General features: G+C 47.4%; 1 protein-coding gene across 1 annotated transcript in view; it reads right to left on the bottom strand.

The window, feature by feature from the left end:
• ahr1b (aryl hydrocarbon receptor 1b) overlaps positions 1-19,886 on the bottom strand; it is a 176,066-nt gene that overhangs the window by 25,740 nt on the left and 130,440 nt on the right. Inside the window, exons 4-7 of the mRNA XM_078551418.1 lie at positions 12,362-12,451; positions 10,433-10,556; positions 5,855-5,985; positions 717-919 (exon numbers count right to left, since the gene is read on the bottom strand). Of these exons, the coding sequence (XP_078407544.1) occupies positions 717-919; positions 5,855-5,985; positions 10,433-10,556; positions 12,362-12,451 (548 nt within the window). The remainder of the gene's footprint in view (positions 1-716; positions 920-5,854; positions 5,986-10,432; positions 10,557-12,361; positions 12,452-19,886) is intronic.

The raw sequence follows: 19,886 nt of genomic DNA, 5'->3' as shown, positions 1-19,886 counted from the left end.
TCACAAAGTTAACTACTCCCATTAAACCCCTCAATTCGATTCCAGTCAGTAACTCAGCTCCTGGAGAGTCACATCGCTTTTCATCGCAAATATCATTTAAAGCGGACATTAAATTGGGGTAGAAATAAATTGGAGCCACTGGGATACCAACATCTATCGGAGCGTCGGTACTTGTGCAGGTGACCAGCAAATTTAATTCAATGACACAATCTCACCCCGATCCCAATAATCCACATGGGTCAGGAGTCCGGGTCACTGGCATATCTCCACGGCGATGGATTGGGTTTCTGATTCCATTTCCTTAATTCAGAATGCGCCGTGGTCCGTTCCTGTGACAATGACGTTGGCACGTTGGCCGACGACCGCCTACCTGGGTTCTGTGCCCGTGCGCAACTCCAGACCCACTCCGACCTGGCTGACCCTTAACGGCACCCTGAGGTGGTCTAGCAAACCCATCAGTTGTACCACCACCCGTAATAGGGGCAACTACAGGTGGGCAATAAATGCCAGCTGCATCCACATCCTGAAGGTGTGTTAAGAATAAGAGTTGCATCTTAGATATCATGGGATCATCAGCAAGTGGGGGGCAATCAGGGAAACTCCGAAACATTTTATCAGTGGTACTCTCTCTCTGGACTATTTTTGACTGTACAACTGACGCTCCCCGAGTCTAAAGGTCGCGAGAGGCTCTTTGGACTTTTGTACCAGCTCCTTACTTGGCGTCGCAGGCGAGCGGCGTGAAGTCTAGTTTGTGCTTGGTCCTGAAGATCATGTTCTTGGTCCGGATCTCCAGGATGGACGGAGGCTGGAGAGGGGTTGCCACGGCGAATAGGGCCAGCTGAGGAGGGATGGGGGCACCATCCTCTGCTTTCTTATTCTGCCCGTGTAAGAACTTCAGCCGCCCCTGAAAGTTGAGAGCCTGTTGAGAGAAAAAAATAATCATCGAGATGAAAATGAAAAGAAGGGAAACACCGAACATTTAAAGATGGAGTGAGGATGGCAGGTTTCCTTCCCTGAAGGATATTAGTGAACAAGATGGGTTTTTGCGAAGATCAGTGCCAACTCTATGGTCACTGTTACTGAGACTAGCTTCAAATTCCAGGTTTTTTATTTATCGAATTTGAATTATTGAATTTAAATTCCACCAGCTGCCATGGTGGGGTTTGAACCCATGTCCCCAGAGAATTCACCTGGGTGCCTAGGTTACTAGTCCAGTGACATTACCTCTGTGCCACCGTCTCCCCCGTACATTTCTCCGTATAGGTGTACAAATAAATTCTTTTTGCAATGCTGAGCCCTACTGCGTTTGGGTCTGAACCCTGAAATTTCTGAGTGTCTAATGATCAAATTGTGAACGTTGTTGTTTGCATCCTTGAGGGGTGATGGGTGTTGCAACGAACAGGTCCATTTTGGATGGGGTGTCTTCATTGGCTGATGGCCATGAAGGCCAATCCTCAAGAGGCAGGTTCTGCCGCACATGAAGCGACCACCTGTGGTTGTGGGTTGGTTGTTTCTGGCGTTGAAGCCTGTTGCCAAGTGGCTGTAGCCGCTGGTCATTGTGGGTGGCGCACGCCAGCCCACAGGAAGCCTCGCCATTTTCCTTTGTCCTCAGCTAGTGGCTCTCAGGCGCGACAATCGATGCTCACGGCCTTCATGTCAGGCTTTCGAGCACCCTTGAAGCGGAGCTCTGGGCGTCTGATTGGTCGTCTGGCTCCGGCTACCTCACCACCCTGAACATCTTTGGGCGCGTGACCATCTTCCATCCCGCAGATGTGCCTGAGCCAATGAAGCCACCCCTGATGGATTAGTGCCAAGGCATTTGGGTAGATCTGCCTTAGAGAGGACTATCACCTGAGAGCAATGATGGTGATTCTGTCCAGCACGGATGTATCCTGGGTATATTCTGTCAGGACACAACCAAACTACGAGAACTGCTTTGCATTTGGTGCTCGCTTTAGAAAAGGGGCCCCTGTAAATTATGTGGACCAGCTTGAACTCGTGGCTTGGATTATCACATAGAGTTTTGACACTTAATCAACCTGTAATAACAAATTCGACGTATTAAGGTGGATAAGAGTGAATATGGCTTCAAGTGATTGCGTGTGATTACTTACAGAACCGGAAGTCAATGTGAGTATGAATGTGGTTGTTAAAAATCTGTTTATTTCAATTCAGGATTGAGCCCAAGAAAATGGGAGATTTAAGGAACACTTTTGTGCCAATGTTTAGCTTTATACTTATTCAATTAAAGACATATGGTGTGGATTTATTTTGACTGTAATTTGAATCAAAACTATCGAAAAGCACAAAGACTTTTTTTTTAAAAAAAAGGGTAAAAGCAACTTTGGAGAATTGCAAAGATATACCTGGAACTTTTTCAAAGCAACTTTTTTACTGGCGTAACAACTGGGACCTGAAACTGCTTTTTATCTTACCTACTGCCACCCAAAATTTTCACGTGCAGAAGTAATTGGCCCCTTTATTCGCAGCACTGAGTGGTGATACACATCAGTTCGAGGCAACACGACCTTGCTCACCAAGCTCTTGCGGAGCAGATTCTTGCGAAGTGGGGAGCTCAAGGGAATAAGCGGGACTGAGGGGACTCAGCAGCAGGTGAGCTGAGGCGGGGCGGAGGCAGGTAAGGTTACGGAGGTGGTAGTGGGTGGTCTTGGTGACGGCGCAGGACGTGTGGCCGGAAGCTCATCTCAGGGTCAAGTACGAAACCGAGGTTGTGAACAGTTCCGACAACGGCCAGGAAATGAAAAGCATCAAAATCAAACCACTTTATTAAAATTTTACAGCGAGGGAAATGAAGAATGGGACCAGCTGAAACGTCATTAAAAAATATATTGAAGAAAAATACATACATTTTTAAAAATGTGTTTAAAAAATGTATTGATTAATCAACATGGAGATATTTAACAGCTCTCCACAAATATATTATCTTTTCAGGGCCAGCTCTGTTGTTCAAGTAAGTTATTAAAAACCGAGTTACACCTGATTGCACAAGGTGCAATTTGTTTTCATTTTTTTAACAGGGTTTCTATTAGCAACGTGGGAGCGCGGACGGCGAAGGTCTCACCACATCCACAGGTTTCACTGGTTGCCAGCTCTGGGGGAAGGATTCACAGCACAGCCTGCGGCAGAGTAGTGTGAGACAAATCACAACTTCAGGGTTTCCTTAACCTGTCCATGCACTAAATCCTGAAGCCATGGTTGGTTTCGGGGGGATAATGGTGGTGAAGGCCGGCAGTTCACAGTCAAACAAACCCCTGCAAAATCTGGGCTGTCCCTCTTTTATGTATTTTGACAGATGGAAGTAACACATCTAGGTTGTTACAAGCATTCTCAAAACTGAAGTATACTTTACCAATAGTGCTGTTAACATTGAAACAGCCATTTACAGTACGTAACTCTGTAAAAAAGACTCACCAATTCAGCCCCAGGTACATACTGCTCCAATACCATCTGTCTGTCTCGTCGGCATCTAATATTATAACTGTCTAGGGTAAAGCCCACTTTTCTCAATGATGCCCAACAGACTTGGAGTTTTTGGAGTTTCAGTCTCATGCTATAACCTCCAGTGACAATGATCTCATTGGCTCATCTACTCTATGTCACCCTGGGAGTAAACACTGTGTTATGTGACCTGAGTAGCATCACAGAGAGTTCAAATTCGTTTAGGCAGGGGAGATGTCACTGCAAATCCATCAGCAGAGGTCAACGATGATTAACTACCGTACCACAGCAACTGCAGAACCTTCACTGCAACTCTCAGCTGGAACACTAGAATGGAAGGAATGGGAGCAGGAGTAGGCCAATCTACCCCTCGACAAGATCATGGCTGATCATCCACCTCAACTCCACTTTCCCGCACTATCCCCATGTCTCTTAACTCCCTTAGTGCTCAAACATTTATCGGCCTCTGCCTTGAATACACTCAGTGACTGAGCTTCCACAGCTCGCTGGGGTTGGAGAATTCCAAAGATTCACAACCCTCTAAATGGAAGTTTCTCCTCACCTCAATCCTAAACGACTGACCCCTTATTACCTCTGCCACTGAAAGCGGGCGGAAGCAACATTTTCACTGTTTCTCTGCTTGTAAACAATATATCTCAAAAATTAATGGACAGATTTCAACGAAACTTAGTACGCCAATAGGGTATGGCCCAAGGAAGAAAATGACTAGTATTTGATGAAGATGCAGATCCAGATTGGGATCCTAGAATTTTTTTTAAAGTATTTGATAACATTGGGAGATGGGACGGATTGACTTTTTATTTTAGGATGTTGTGTTTTGTTTGATTTAGAATGTTTTTGATTGCTTTAGAATATTGCGGATTGTCTCAGCTGCTATGGTGCAACTTGCCCCAGCTGTCAAAATGTGAGCAGAATTTTCAGAGCAGGTTGTTGGATGTGGATTGGCCCGATGCCTCCTCAGTGATATGGAAGCTTTTAATAAGAATACTTCTCCTTTCAGCTTTGCAGTCACGGAGCATCAACCAGGGGAAAGCCTTGAGGAAGAGTTCAGTCATTGTCATAACGTTGAGTTAACACAGCACGGTGTAGGTATGCACTCTACTGAGAGTCTCGGATCGAGTGAAGAGGGCAGTACCTTGTGTTCTGGATTACCCAGCAAGGGGAAACAGCCTCTCATCATCTACTCTGATTTTTATATTTCAATTGGATGACCCCTCATTCTTCTAAACTCCAGCAAACATGACCTACTCAATCTCCCCTCATAGGACAGCTCTCTCAGCTCAGAAACCAATCTAGTGAAACATTCGCCACTTTCACATTGTACCATTGCCACCTTAGTGTGACAGTGTGACAAGAGGCAATTTCCGTAGCACTGTGCAAATTCCTCAGCACCAGTCTGCACAATTGTGTGCATTTTGCAGTCACACGGTATCACAGCAGTTGGAGCAAACAGCATTTAATCAGCAGCATGGAGGGCAAATGTGATATCGATATCAGGATTGGGTCAGACATGGCGATGTCGATGTCCTGCATGACTTCAGCTCCCAATGCAAAAAAAATCATCACAGTGCACAAACCAGGAAAAGCAACGGTTATGTCCCACTAACAGAGAGCTGTCTTCAGTGCAACACAGTATTGGGAGTGAGGCGTTTTGGATATTTTATAAATTATGCACAAATAGTCTCTTGGAGGTACAGAACTTGAAAATTGCTGAAAAGAGAGTCATGTCGCGGAATCTTTTCATCTTGCACTCATCAAGACAAACACAAGAATGCCCAATTTCAAACAATCACAACAATTTATACTACAGGGGAAAAGGGTGCTGATTAGTTGGCAAATTGATCGGCTGAGTGCAAAATCTTTCCAGCAAGCAAGAACGTAAAAACGCTAAACCATTCACTATCACATCAGTGGTTGGAAACAGTAACATAGCATACATAACACACATAACACGAAAAACACACACAACACACACAACACATATATAACACAAAACATACATAACACATATAACACATAACATACATACCATGCATAACACACATAACATACATAACACACAACATATATAACATACAAAACATATACAACGCACATAACACACATGACATACATAACACACATGACATACATAACACACATGACATACAAAACACACATGACATACATAACACCCATGACATACATAACACACATGACATACATAACACGCATGACATACAAAACACACATGACATACATAACACACATGACAAAAATAACACACACGACAAAAATAACACACATGGCACACATAACATGCATAACACACATGAAACATATAACACACATAACACACATGACATATATAACACACATGACATACATAACCTACCAAGAAACCGGAAGAATTATCCAACAAACAGCGAAACCGGCAGACAAAATTCCTCTCGAGAAATGATGTGTTCTCTGGTGGTAACTGTTCAGGGCTGTAGGGGATCACAGCCGTCGAGGTAACATTGTCACCTGAAAATGGCATTGGAAGAAGAAGCATAATTTAAAGATTTGGTAAAACCGCTGGAATAACGATGCAGAAACAGTGCCTCCAAGTTGTCCTGGCACATTAAGAACGAGCGAAAGCCACCATGCTGCTGCAAAGGGGGTCAATCGGTCAGGCAATGTCCCATCTCTCCAGGCTACTCTCAAGCATCTCAGTGCAGCGGACTTTTCCAGAAAAACACCTCAGGATGTGCCTGGGCCGGCCTAGCCAAGTTCCCCCACATGTTTTCAGCCATAGTGACAGCGCTGGGCAGAATGTTGATCACCGGGGCTTTGCGAACCCCAGGTTTGCTTGGTGGCACACTGGGTACTGTTCAGTGACAAATGGAGACATTACAGAACAGGATAGGTTTCAGGCTCGATCCCCTGTACTGGCTGGGCTACCTGATCTCCAATTGGACTCAGCGCCCCTGGGACTGCGGGTCTGTTAAGGCGGGAGGTGGAGGGTGTTGTGGGGAGAGGGAGTTGCACTGTAATCAGCCACAGTTGCTGCTCCTGAAACCCTTCAGCGTTCACACTGCTGGAAAGAGCTGGTTTGGGCATCCGGTGAAGTCAGGACTGGATGTCGGTGTGATATGTCCCACAGTGGAAGAGCCCAATGACAGGAAAACCTCAGTCCTCGTCTCTCTGAGGCGGGGAGTGACTGCTGCAGATAAGGCACTGAAGGATGGCTGGTGCTGGACATGAATCAATTTAATGACTTGAGCTGTGCTGTGACCTCAGCCAGAACTGCTAGGTAGAAGGTTATGTTGTCGCTTACACTGTACCCAAGTAGTAGTCAACATATTGGGCTGGATTTTTGCCCCCCACCCCCACCACCACACGTGCCGGAATTGAGTTAGGAATGGATAAAGTGAGGCATGGCGAGGCCAGGATTTCAACCTTACCCCTCCATTCTCAATGCACACCATCTGCTCCCAGTCGGAAAATGTGCCAGGCCACGACCCTGCAATGCCCACCCCGTGACAGCGGGGTTCAAAGGTCCAGGGGGAATCTGAATTTCACCCCCTGTGCTATTTCCATCGTGACAGGGAAGCCCAGCAGGTGAGTCAGTTTGTGAACCTTGGGGAGAGCTGCCAGGGAGTCAGGAACCATTTGACAGGTGAGTTTGAAAGGTCTTGTTAAATGCCCCCTTTATATCCTCATGCCTCCTCCATGGCCCCATGCATCTTTCATACCCACTCTTCCGGGATCCACGATGTAGCGAACCAATAAGCCACATTGGCAAGTCTTTGAAATGCTCATGAAACTGTCAAAATAAACAAACAGGCTTTGGAAGTCTCCCTTTGCAGAGCATTGCTGTTCTTACAACCTCATTGAAGTGTCAACCAATCACAGCCTTTTATAATGTCAATGAATAAAGCTTTGATCCTCTTAGCACCTCTTAATCTTGTCCACATAAACAAACAAAGCCGTACCAGAGAAAGCTAAACCTAAACCTCATAAAGCTGTCATTCAATGAGGCTAAGGAGTGAGAGCTACAGCGCCTAACAACGATGTGGGCAACTGAGCCAATGTCCCAGAGAACTGAGGTGGGCCTTCTAACTAGCACCCATCTGCCTCCACCACTGCCTTGGGCCTAGCCGAGGAAGGCGGCAGACCTGAACTTGCCCACCCATATCTCACGGGCACGCAAATACGAAATGGCACAACTCAACAGTTCTCAAAGCTGAGGGGAAGATGCAGCCCATTCTAATGAGAGTGCCATGCACCCCACTCAACTATTCTATTAAGTGTTCTAAATAGGCACATCATGAGGGCAGATACAGGCTAACTGCCTTATACTTATGTAAGTTTATTTGTAAGCCCCCAGCTCAACCTTTGAGAAGAGGCCTAATGATCAAAATCTCCACTGGTTAGGGTCATTCCTAGCACAAAGGAAGATGGTTGTGGTTGTTGGAGGTCAGTCATCTCAGTCCCAGGACATCACTGCAGGAGTTCCTCAGGGTAGTGTCCTCGGCCCAACCATCTTCAGCTGCTTCATCATAAGGTCAGAGGTGGGGATGTTCACTGATGATTGCACAATGTTCAGCACCATTCACAACACCTCAGATACTGAAGCAGTCCATGTCCAAATGCAGCAAGACCTGGACAATATCCAGGCTTGGGCTGACAAGTGGCAAGTAACATTCGCATCACACAAGTGTCAGGCAATGACCATCTCCAACAAGAGAGAATCCAACCATCGCCCCTTGATGTTCAATGGCATTACCATCACTGAATCCCAAACTATCAACATCAACAATACTGTGGCTACAAGAGCAGGTCAGAGGCTGGGAATCCTGTGATGAGTAACCCACCTCCTGACTCCCCAATGCCTGTCCACCATCTACAAGGCACAAGTCAGGAGTGTGATGGAATACTCTCCACTTGCCTGGATGAGTGCAGCTCCCACAACACTCAAGAAGCTCAACACCATCCAAGACAAAGCAGCCTGCGTGATTGGCACCACATCCACAAACATTCACTCCCTCCACCACCGATGCACAGTAGCAGCAGTGTGTACCATCTACAAGATGCACTGCAGGAATTCACCAAGGCTCCTTCGACAGCACCTTCCAAACTCATGACCACTACCATCTAGAAGGACAAGGGTTGTTCCTTCACTGTCACTGGGTCAAAATCCTGGAACTCCCTCCCTAACAGCGTTGTGGGTGTACCTACACCACATGGACTGCAGCGGTTCAAGAAGGCAGCTCACCACCACCTTCTCAAGGGCAACTAGGGATGGGCAATAAATGCTGGCCCAGCCAATGAAGCCCGCATCCCCGTGAATGAATTTTTAAAAAATCTGGCAGGAAATGGCTACTTCTCTCTCCTGTTATCAACACCCTTGATTGCCCATCAATAATATTTAATCCGAAGATGTACAAATGTGACATTGACTTTGCACGTGTGGCACTTTCAGTTGTGGCACATTGAGATGTGACAGACATGTACATGATTTGAATAGGCACACAGGTATACATGGATTTCCTTTCACACACGGCCCTTCAGAAGAAATAAACAATGACATGGAATCATTTTAAAGGGCGAGTACTTGATGTGAACGGTACTTTCCCAAACATCCCATTCCCTCCCAGAACATTGATGAATTGAGGTAGAAGATGCAGAAGGTTTTCTAGATTTACAAACATTTCATATGAATTATGAGCCCTAATGAAGCCTATTGTCCTGGAGGGGAAACTCTGAATGTCTCTTTAACTATTGCCAATTCCTGGAATACCAGGTCATTTTGATCATGGACTGGGGTAGTGGAATAGACACCCAAGTTTTACAAGATTGTCGGGTGCTATTCATCTCACTCCCATCCCCATTACTTAATCTACAAGATGTACTGCAGGAATTCACTGAGGCTCCTTCGATAGCACCTTCCAAACCCACGGCCTCTACCACCTAGAAGGGCAAGGACAGCAGACACATGGGAACATCACCACCTGGAAGTTCCCCTCCAAGTCACTCACCATCCTGACTTGGAAATATATCGGCCGTTCCTTCACTGTCGCTGGGTCAAAATCCTGGAACTCCCTCCCTAACAGCACTGTGGGTGTACCTACACCACATGGACTGCAGCGGCTCAAGAAGGCAGCTCACCACCACCTTCTCAAGGGCAACTAGGGATGGGCAATAAATGCTGGCCCAGCCAGCGAAGCCCACATCCCGTGAAAGAATAAAAAAAAAAATCTCGCCTCAGTCCTACAAGCATTCCCCTGATTCTTATTTAACCTGCCTTTCTTCCATTCAGCTCAGCAGTGCAGTGGTTGTCTTGCCTGACCAATAACTCAAAGACCTGGGCTGCTAATCTAGAAAGAGTGAGTTCAAATCCCATCATGGCAGTTTGAGAGTTTGGAAATTAGCTTCTAAAAAACCTGGGAACAAAGAGTTAGCATTGACCAAGACGGCCATGAAACCGTCAGGTTGTGTTATAACCCCAACTGATTCACCAACGCCTTTTGGCCTGGGAAACCTGCTGCCCTTCCCCATCTGGTCAACATGAGGCCAATTCCACACCAACTCGCGTTGAGTCTCAAATGCCCTCTGAAGTAGCCTAACAAGCCACTCAGCTCAAGGAGAAAGCCCACTGCCGGCATCGCAGGGCAGTTAGGAATGGGCATTAAATGCCGGCCTTGCCAGTGACGCTTACGTCCCCGAGAATGAATTTACAAGGAATATCCACCTCCCCCTTCTCATTGTTCCATCTCAATCCTCCCCCCCTGCCCCGCCCCCCACACAAACCCCGTCTCACAGTCTTTAAAACTCCAAGCGCAGCATTCCCTAATCCATTTGGTTCCCGTCTTCGACTTTACTCTGTCTAGCCTCGGTCCTGTCCTGCGACGTGGGCCCTGACCCTTTCCCGAAGGATCGCCAGAGAGAGAAGAACGAAAGCGCGAGGAGAAACGTCTGCTCCACTTGCCTGCCAGAGCTTTCTCAGCCTCAGTGATGGTCGGCGGGCTCAAGGCCCAGTGAAGGTTCCGCCGGAACTCCTGCTGGTCTTCGGTGTGAATCAGCTCAAACACACTTTGGTGCATGACATCGGTCTGACAATACAAAAAAATACATCAAATCCTTCAGATTTACTTCGCAACCGTGGCGCCGAGACATGATCGAACATTCGGACACGAGAGGCTGGAGCAGGGGGGAGAACATTTGGCCTCTTGACCCTGTTCCGCCACTCGCGAAGATTATGCCTGATTTTCTACATCTTCCTCCCGATCCCCGTGCTCCTTAATTCCCTCACAGCCCAAATATCTATCATCCTCCACCTTGACTATGCTCAGTGACCGAGCACTTATAGCCCTCTGGGGCAGAGAACTCTGAAGAGTCACCACCCTCTGAGTCGGAAAGGGGTGGACGCCCTGTTATTGGGAGAGCTGGATTAAGGGGACTTTTTCTCTCTCTGTGGCATCGATACAGTCATCACATTCGAATACACCAAGCAAATGAAAATGGTCCATTAAAAAGGAGCAATAACATTCCCACTAGGATGCTACCAGCAAGGCACTGAACTCCAAACTCCTGGAGTCCTACACTCTGTCGTGGGAATGAATTCCAACCAGTCCACAGCCTGCAATAGGCTCCATCCCGCGTCACAGGGACAGGACATAATCAGGAGAGGGCGGACGGGTTATTTTCCCTTGAAAAGGAAAGGTCAAGGGGCGACCTAACAGAAGCATTTAAAATTATTAAAGGTTTTGATAGAGTGGATGCAGAGAGAATGTTTCCAGTTGTGGGGAAGAGCGTAACTAGGGACCATCAATAGAAGATAGTCACCAAGAAATCCCATCAGGAACTCAGAACAAGCTTCTTTACCCTGTAACCCGGCTGAGGGCGGGGAAGCCTTAGGCCTGTAACTCAACCAAGGAGGGCTGCAGGCTTGTATAAAATCAATACACATTCACACTCTCGCAGCTCATAAACCACTAAAAACTAGCATTATCCTATGGCATTATTAACAACAACTGCGAATAATCCAGCCCCAGAAAGCTCTGGAAAAATCTGCAAGCAATTTCAGGCCATTAGGAGGAAATATGTAGGACATTCCCACTGCTCCCACTCTCACCGGCAATGGAAACTCCTGTAAAGGCCAATTCTTTCCCCCCCCACCAAATAAAAAGCATGTGGATACATTATTAAAGTCTAGTCTAGTCACTCGCTTAAATGTTAGAAAGCACAAGGGGGCAGCTGCAAAAGGCAGCACAGGGCTGCTCTGCAGGCCTACGTTTAACAGGAACCAGATCACAGCTTCAGGCTGGGCTGTAATGTCAAAAGGTGGGAACCTCAATCAATTTTTAAAAAAGCATAGATATCGAAATATCCGACTGCTTTAGAGCTCAGCTTACAGTTCAGAAACTTTTAGACGCCCACTTAACCCCCCCACCCCAAGCCACGCAGACAAGTGACATTCTCAGACAGGGACTGGTCAGAGGTGACTAAAATCCATAAACAACTGAGCATGGCCAGGATCGTGAATCTTGAAACTGCACGGTTAGAAAGAGCCCAGAAAGAAAAGAGAATTATGATTCGGACCGCGACTCTTATTTCCCAGTCTTTACTGTTTTTTTCCCTTCTGGGAAAGGGGGCAGAGACGAGCAACCCATTCAGCCTCATGGGGTCATTCTACTTCAGGAGCTACATCGCCCAACTCCCTCCCTCCATCTAGCCCATCCGTGGCTAGCTTTAACCCAGCCACAATTTAACTGGGATGTGGTAGCTGCCTGAGCCAACTTATCTAGTTGGCAATATGACAGTGCCCTTTTTTAGAAATTCCTATCCTTGCCAAGTCATCACTCTTTAAACCAGAGAGGAACACAATAGTGGCTTCTGTGATATTTTCTATACTAACCTGGTGAAATCCCAGATAATCCTGAATTGTATGAGAAACATAGAAAATAAGTCCGTCTGCTGTGACAACCAGGATAAACCCATTAAGAGCCTGGAGAGAACAGCAATATAGAAATGAGTATTAGTCACCAGTGCAAACTGGAAAATGAAAATCCAGGTAAAACCACATCAGGCGCGCATATCAATCAACAGTTTGAACGATAAAGACGCGAACGGGAAGATTGGGAATACATTCGATTCACCTACTGCAATGTGTCAAACCGAGACATTCCCTCAACATTGGTAAATCCCACATCAATGTTGAAATTAGACAATGGTTTCGATTCACACTTGGTAACTCAGTCCGCACCATGGTATTTGCAAGCTAGCTGTTTAATGTAAAACCTCGATTCTTTTAGTCAATGCTGGATTATTAAGGATTGTAAATACAGTGTAATATCGCTGGTGTAGATTGCAGAGATAACCTGGGCCAGTGGCTGCGGTGGAGGAGAAGGTGAACACAGCGGACAAGCGACTGTAACTAAGATATCACTGATAATAACCGGCACATGCACAAGGATTTTAACACTCGGAGCACTGGGAGAACTGGGACTGTCAACAGCCGCTTTCCCAACTGGGAGAAAAAAAAATTCCCTGTCTCGACACCAGTCCTGAGTTTGAATCCTGATTTCTGCATCTTTGGCGGAAGGTTCCGGAGCCCAGTGGATATGACGAACTGCCCAAAACCACATTCACAGAGAGGGAAAGGGTTGCAGCCCATGTTTACAAAGGGGAGAATGAATTTGAGTCTATACATAAACGGGGTTAATTGGGGGTCAGGCCGACCTGACTGAGATTTTTTTTTAAAAAACAGAGTCTTTTATTATCGGTTTTTAATCACAAGACCCACAACTGATGATCACCATTTCAGAGGTGAACAAGATTAAGTGCTGGGTGCCATCCTAACAAATAACGTTAAACCGAGGCTAGTAAAATTCAGCAAGAGAGCAGAACGTTTGTCTCCCTGTAAGATTATTAAAGGGTTCGTCAGCTGCTGGGAGGATGTTTCCCCTTGCTGGAGAGGGTTCAAGGTCTCCGGGTAAGGGGGTCAGTCATTTAGGGTTAGGGTGAGGACTCATGGGGTTGTGAATCTTTGGAATTATCTGCCCCAGGAGGTTGGGAATTCCCTTTTGTTGATTATATCCAAGGATAAGGTAGGTTGACTTTTGGAACCAAAGGGAGTCACGGGATAAGGGGATAGGGCGGAGACTGGAGCTGAGGTACATCAGCCATGATCTGATTAAAAAGTGGAGCAGCTTGAAGGGCCGAATGGCCTACTCCTATTTCTTCTACTCTTGTTTGAGGTGCAAACTGAACACAGTCCAACCCACTGTTGGCCACACAATGGAGGAAGCTCCTTCTATAGGGTTTCTCCTTTGTTGGATCACTAGAACATGCTCTGCTAGGCTCAAGCCGCCTCCCAGGCTTTTGAGCACTAAATCTCCCTGGCAGCTCCAGTGCCACAGAGGGGGTGCTGCACTGACAGCAGAGCGACCCTTCAGCTAAGATGTCGAACAGGAGCTGCGACGGCTTGCCTGGTGCTTTGGGCGAATCTTAACTGGTCCCAGGGAACTCTTTGACAATGACGTGGCAGTTCTCCCGTTCCTCACCAAGGTTCCTTCCGCAAACCCTACCACCAAAAAGAAAGCTGCAGGATAGGTGTCCACTGCTGTTTGTGGGATCTCATGGAGCACTTGTGCTCACTGGACTTCCAAACTCATTCGCTAAGGGCTGGGAGACATTTCAGAGAGGCTCGATAAGGCGCAAGCCTTCCTTCTCTTTCCTGCTCAACAGTCAATGAGTCATAATGAGCTCCAAAGCAGTGGGCATCAGCAACTGTACAGCACCCATAGCCAAGTACCAGCTCCCAAGGGTGAGCCAAGTACCAGCTCCCAAGGGTGAGCCAAGTACCAGCTCCCAAGGGTGAGCCAAGTACCAGCTCCCAAGGGTGAACCCAGTGAAGGTCAATCATGGGAGACCCCATTGCGAAGCCCAGTGAATATACACCAAGCAATACTCTAACAGAGTGCTTCTCAGACCAAACTAGAAAGTGCTGGAAATACTCAGCAGGACAGGCAGTAAGTGTGGACAGAGAAACACAGTTAACCTTTCAGGTCTGTGACCTTTCCTCCCAAATGTGCTCAGTTGAAGACCCTGTTTTCAAATGCATTGGACATCCCATCTAAATGATAACGCTACATAACACTCAGAGTACCTGGGTGAACCTGCAATTTGCTCCTACATTGCAACAACAGCCGCACTTCAAAAGTGCTTTACCGGCTGGAAGACGCTTTGGGGCGGTCCTGAAGTTGCCAAAGGCGCTATAACAATGCGCATCTTTCTTTTCTCCCAGGGGCACTGATACTTCGACCACTGCTCTCTCCGAAAGTGGCCAGCCAGAGTGGCAATGGCTCAGAGGCTAAATGTTGGTCCCCGTCAAAAACCACACCGCGTGGGCATTTATCAACGGAGGTTTGGTGTTTGGGCAGTAGCGTGTGGGGAAGGAGCTTCAAAAGCAAGAGCCAACGCTGCTAGAAGTTGTGCCCTTTCGATCTGTAAACACACCCTGGTTGATCTAAGCTTCCTGACATTAGAAAAGCTGGGAACCCATGAGTCACCAAACTTTTGACATCCAAGCGAGCCCCATAATCACAGAAGAATCTCTTTCATCCCGAGCTGCTCGCTGGCACTAAGTTCAATCGTAAGGATTCTTACAGTAAAAGCAAAACAGACCTTCGCAAAGGCTGAGCTTGGGGAGGGCAAGTAAAAGTGGAACAATATTTTTCCAAGCCCACTGCCAAGTCAAATTATTTCTTTCCTTACTGCTAAGTTCAGCCCTCCTGTTATTAATAATAGATATTATTTTAAATCAAAACTTAATGGAATGTTTTCTCTTCTGTTTGATTAGTGTATATTAAAAGGGCATTACATCTGAGACTTCAACATTGTTTACATTCTTCCTTGAAGAATAATTGGTTATTACTCTAATTTAATTCTCTCCTCTTGGTGTGAGGCAGGTTTCCTTTGTAAAAATGAGTCATTACCGGCTTTGATGTGGTGAAGTCGAGTTTAACTGCCTCCACGGCCATACCCCTCACTGTTTCTGTAATCGCATCTGTTCTCACAATACCTCTAACCTCCCCCAGACCTACAACCCTCAAAAGATCTCTGCCCGCCCCCAATTCTGCCCCCTTGCACATCTCTGCTTTTAATTGCCCCACAATTGGTGGCTGTGCCTTCAGCTGCTAAGACCCCAAACTCTGGAACTACCCACCCCACCCCCCAACCCCCCGTTACCCTCTACTACCTAAACCTCTCCCCTTCTTTACTTCTCTTTTATTTCCTTTAAGGCGCTCCTTAAAACCTATCCCTTTGACTAAGTTTTTGGTCATCTGACCTCATAGCTCAGTGTCAAATTGTGTTTGCTAATGCTTTGCGAAGCACCTTGAGATGTTTTGCTACATTAAAGGCGCTATGTAAATGAAAGCTGTTGTGATTCGCATGACCCTGCCCCAATCGTATTGCAACTATCCACACCATGTGATATGGTAATCAGCGGGGTGGGGTGCCATCAGACCTCATTACAAGGCCCCCCGGTGCTGTGCAGAATCCTCCACCTGCCAGGAATTCTCCTCATCACTTCCAGTGAGTGGTACTGGACATCTGTGGATGTAAATGTCAAGGGTGATGTCCTCCAAATGACCTGGCAATACCCCACACCCAGGCTAACGGGCAGTTGGGTGAAGTCTGGGAAGGGCCCAGCTGGGGGCAGCGTTTTCAGGAAAGCCGGGATAAAAATTGGTGCCAGTAAAACAATGGGAGGCACCGGCCACCAAATAATGGCTTCCCAACCCCCCCACTCACCTTGGCTAAGAGGCACAATTGGATCCTCCATGGTCTATGGCACCAAACCCAGGCCTTGATGGGCCAACTGTGGCTGTACCGTACAGTGCCATACCATACGATGTGGTACAGTGTCGGCACGTTCAAACCACCCAGCCATTCGAGTCATGGTGCCCCATTTCACCGCAGCTCCATTTAACTCCCCAATATCTGAAACCACTCAACCCTTCAGTTACTTGAGCAGCAGGGCGGGCGCTTACTCCAGTCAAAAAACATGACCCAAGGTTCACTTTTCTACAGGGCGTACTGTTGAACCCAGCTCAACAGCTTTCTACGTCCACTTAACCCAGCAGCCTAACCCCGGACCAGAAGGTTGTTGCTTCAAGGCCCACACCTGAGCTTGAACTGGCCCTGACCCTGCAGTACTGAGGGAGGGCTAGACTGCCGGAGGTGCCGGTCGTTTGGGTGACTTGTCGAGCCGACGCCCTGTATGCCTGCTCAGGTGGAGGGATCCCCTGGCGCTACTCAAAGGAGATAGGGATGCCCCGGCCTACACGCCACCCTCAAAGAGCGACATTAAAAACAGATCCAACTGTCATTGACCCCCCATTGTTATTGGTGGGTTTTTTTCAGGTGTAGAACGAGTGCTCTCTCTGTCTGTATAACACTCACTACACTCCAGGGAACTCACTGAAGTGCTTTGCGACTTTAGTGCATGATAATGCACGAGATCAACACCGTTTTCCCTTTCCATCATCTTACTGTGCAGCGTAGGTCAAATTGACATTCTTTTGACTAATTTCAGTTGCTTACCTCTCATCGCTAACTCGAAATATGACCTCGCCTTACGCAACTAAAACCCTTCATAACCGAAATTCTCCTGAATTACCCCTGAACCTTGTCTGCCCTTGTGTGGCTTAACAAGGGGGAAGCAAGGAGTAGACTGCTGTTGGATGGCCAGAGGACACATACAGAGGCTGGGAAATGATGGGCTGCAAAATGGGTGTAAAAGCAGGCACCTGAATTTACTCTCGAAATGAGGTGGGGTGGGCGGGCGGGGATGATGTCAAACCGATGCCCCAGCTGACTGATGGATTTGGGCCCGCAGGGTTGCAGAACGTTGTGACAGTGGAGAGGGAGGGGGGGGTTGCAAAAGGCCATGGGCGGATTTGCAGATGAGGAAATCTGGGATTAACAGGGCTGAGCGAGGATTTAGGTGACAGGTGTACGGGGCCTTGCGCTTCTGTAACTTGAGTCTGCAGTGTCCTGGAGGACTTGTGGTTTCTGCTGAGAATGTGTGTAAGGCTAGAGAGGCTTTAAACAGAAGGCAGTCACTCAGAAACCCAACAGGAATTTCAAAAGAAACCCTTTTAGCCAGAGAGTGGCGGAACTCACGAGCGCAAGGAAATACCTCGAGGTGACCGGTACATTTGCGTTAAAGGGAAGCCAGAGAAAGATAGGAGGGAGGATTGAACAGGAGGAGATGCTGATAGGGCGAGATGAAACAGAGTGAGAGGAGATTTGTTATGGAGAATTAATGAGCCGTTTGTGTGTTATAAATTGGAGACTGAAGTTCAGAGAAACGCAAGCCCATTTCATAGGCATTGGATGAGAACATCAATGGGTTACATGTTTACCGATGACCAGAGCAGATGCTGCAATGGGTTGTCGCACTGACCTTTCACCTTTGCCACTTGTTGTCTCGCGAGCAATCAGGGGGAATGGGGCCTTTTTCGTTTCCACATTTCCTGGAATAGCTCAAAATAATCTGCAGCTGCGCAACGTCCCGGACCAGATTAAATTTGAACAGTACTCACACGTCTGAGGAACCACCACACTGCTGGTGTGTCAGTCCCAAAAAGCACCCTCTGTGGTTAGTTACAGGAAAGCGAGAGAATTCCCCTGACTTCACTCAATCCCACTTTTGAGTTCCTTGCAACATCGAGGATTCTCGGAATATGGATTGTCAGCTCAAATTTCATTAGTAGTCTAAAAAAAAACACTGGTGGAACTGTTACCAGAATTGAAAGATGTTTTTAAAGCTCTTGGCTGATAATAATCCAAACTAATTTTTACTGAGGCCTCTTCAGGGACTGGGATACTCCAGTCAGTGATGATGGGATGACGCTCGTCAAACCTGCGCGCTAAGAGCTTTGCCAAGCGACGCTCACATCCCAGGGTAAAATGAATCATCAAACTGGCCGGAGACCTTTGTGTGGAGCTCTGAGCAGAAACTCAAGGTTGTGAGAGATTCTTTGCAGAGGATCTGTGCGCAAGGCAATCGACAGCCCGCAGGCCCATCGAGCAGGCCGACAAATCCTCACGGAGACTCGCGGGCCCCCCCAGTGACAGGGAATTATGGACGGGAAGGGGCGGCTTTAACATCTTCCCCCGGGATTCCCACCCGACAGCTGATCGGAGTGACACGCTGGTGCCTTGCTGCTTCGCCGGACAGCACAGGACCTGCCTCTGCAGCCACATGCAGGGCACCCCTAGGGGCAGGGGGAATTCCCTGCTCCGTACCCACTGGTGTATGTGAAATGACCCACCCGCTATTACAGGAAAATAGGTCAGGATTGCAGGAGGTCGGGGCGGGAGGAGGTCAGCTTTGAGGCTGGGGGATGCAGGCGGGTCTTGATGGGCAGAGGTCTGAGCCAGGCAAGGATCCTCAGCTCTCCGGGTTCCAGGGAGGGGCAGCATGCAGACGAGGAAGAGGAGGGGTCCCTGTGAAGTGCCAGGAAGCACCTTCAGGGGAGGGGGAGCAGCTGAGGAGAGGAGAGGAGAGAGAGAGGGGAACCAGTGAGTGAAGGTCTTGGAATGCCAGGAGTGAGCATGTGAAAAAGCACACATGCCCACATTCACACATGTACACAAACACGCACAAACACACATTCACACACACACATACACAAATGCACAACACACACACACACACGCGTACACAAACACACACACACATACACAAATGCACAACACACACACACACACGCGTACACAAACACACACACACATACACAAATGCACAACACACACACACACACACACGCGTACACAAACACACACACACATACACAAATGCACAACACACACACACGCGTACACAAACACACACACACATACACAAATGCACAACACACACACACACACACACACGCGTACACAAACACACACACACATACACAAATGCACAACACACACACACACACGCGTACACAAACACACACACACATACACAAATGCACAACACACACACACACACGCGTACACAAACACACACACACATACACAAATGCACAACACACACACACACACGCGTACACAAACACACACACACATACACAAATGCACAACACACACACACACACACACACACAAACACACACACACACAAATGCACAACACACACACACACACACACACGCGTACACAAACACACACACACATACACAAATGCACAACACACACACACACACACACGCGTACACAAACACACACACACATACACAAATGCACAACACACACATGCCCACATTCACACACACACATACACAAACACACATTCACACACACACGTCCACACACACGTACACAAACACACATTCACACACACACATACACAAATGCACAACACACACACACACACA

This window comes from Cetorhinus maximus, chromosome 11 (assembly GCF_964194155.1).
Source record: "Cetorhinus maximus chromosome 11, sCetMax3.hap1.1, whole genome shotgun sequence".
In the NCBI taxonomy this organism is placed as follows: domain Eukaryota; kingdom Metazoa; phylum Chordata; class Chondrichthyes; order Lamniformes; family Cetorhinidae; genus Cetorhinus; species Cetorhinus maximus.
The sequence above is the reverse complement of the archived record's forward strand: the minus strand, read 5'-3'. Positions and strand labels throughout refer to the sequence as shown.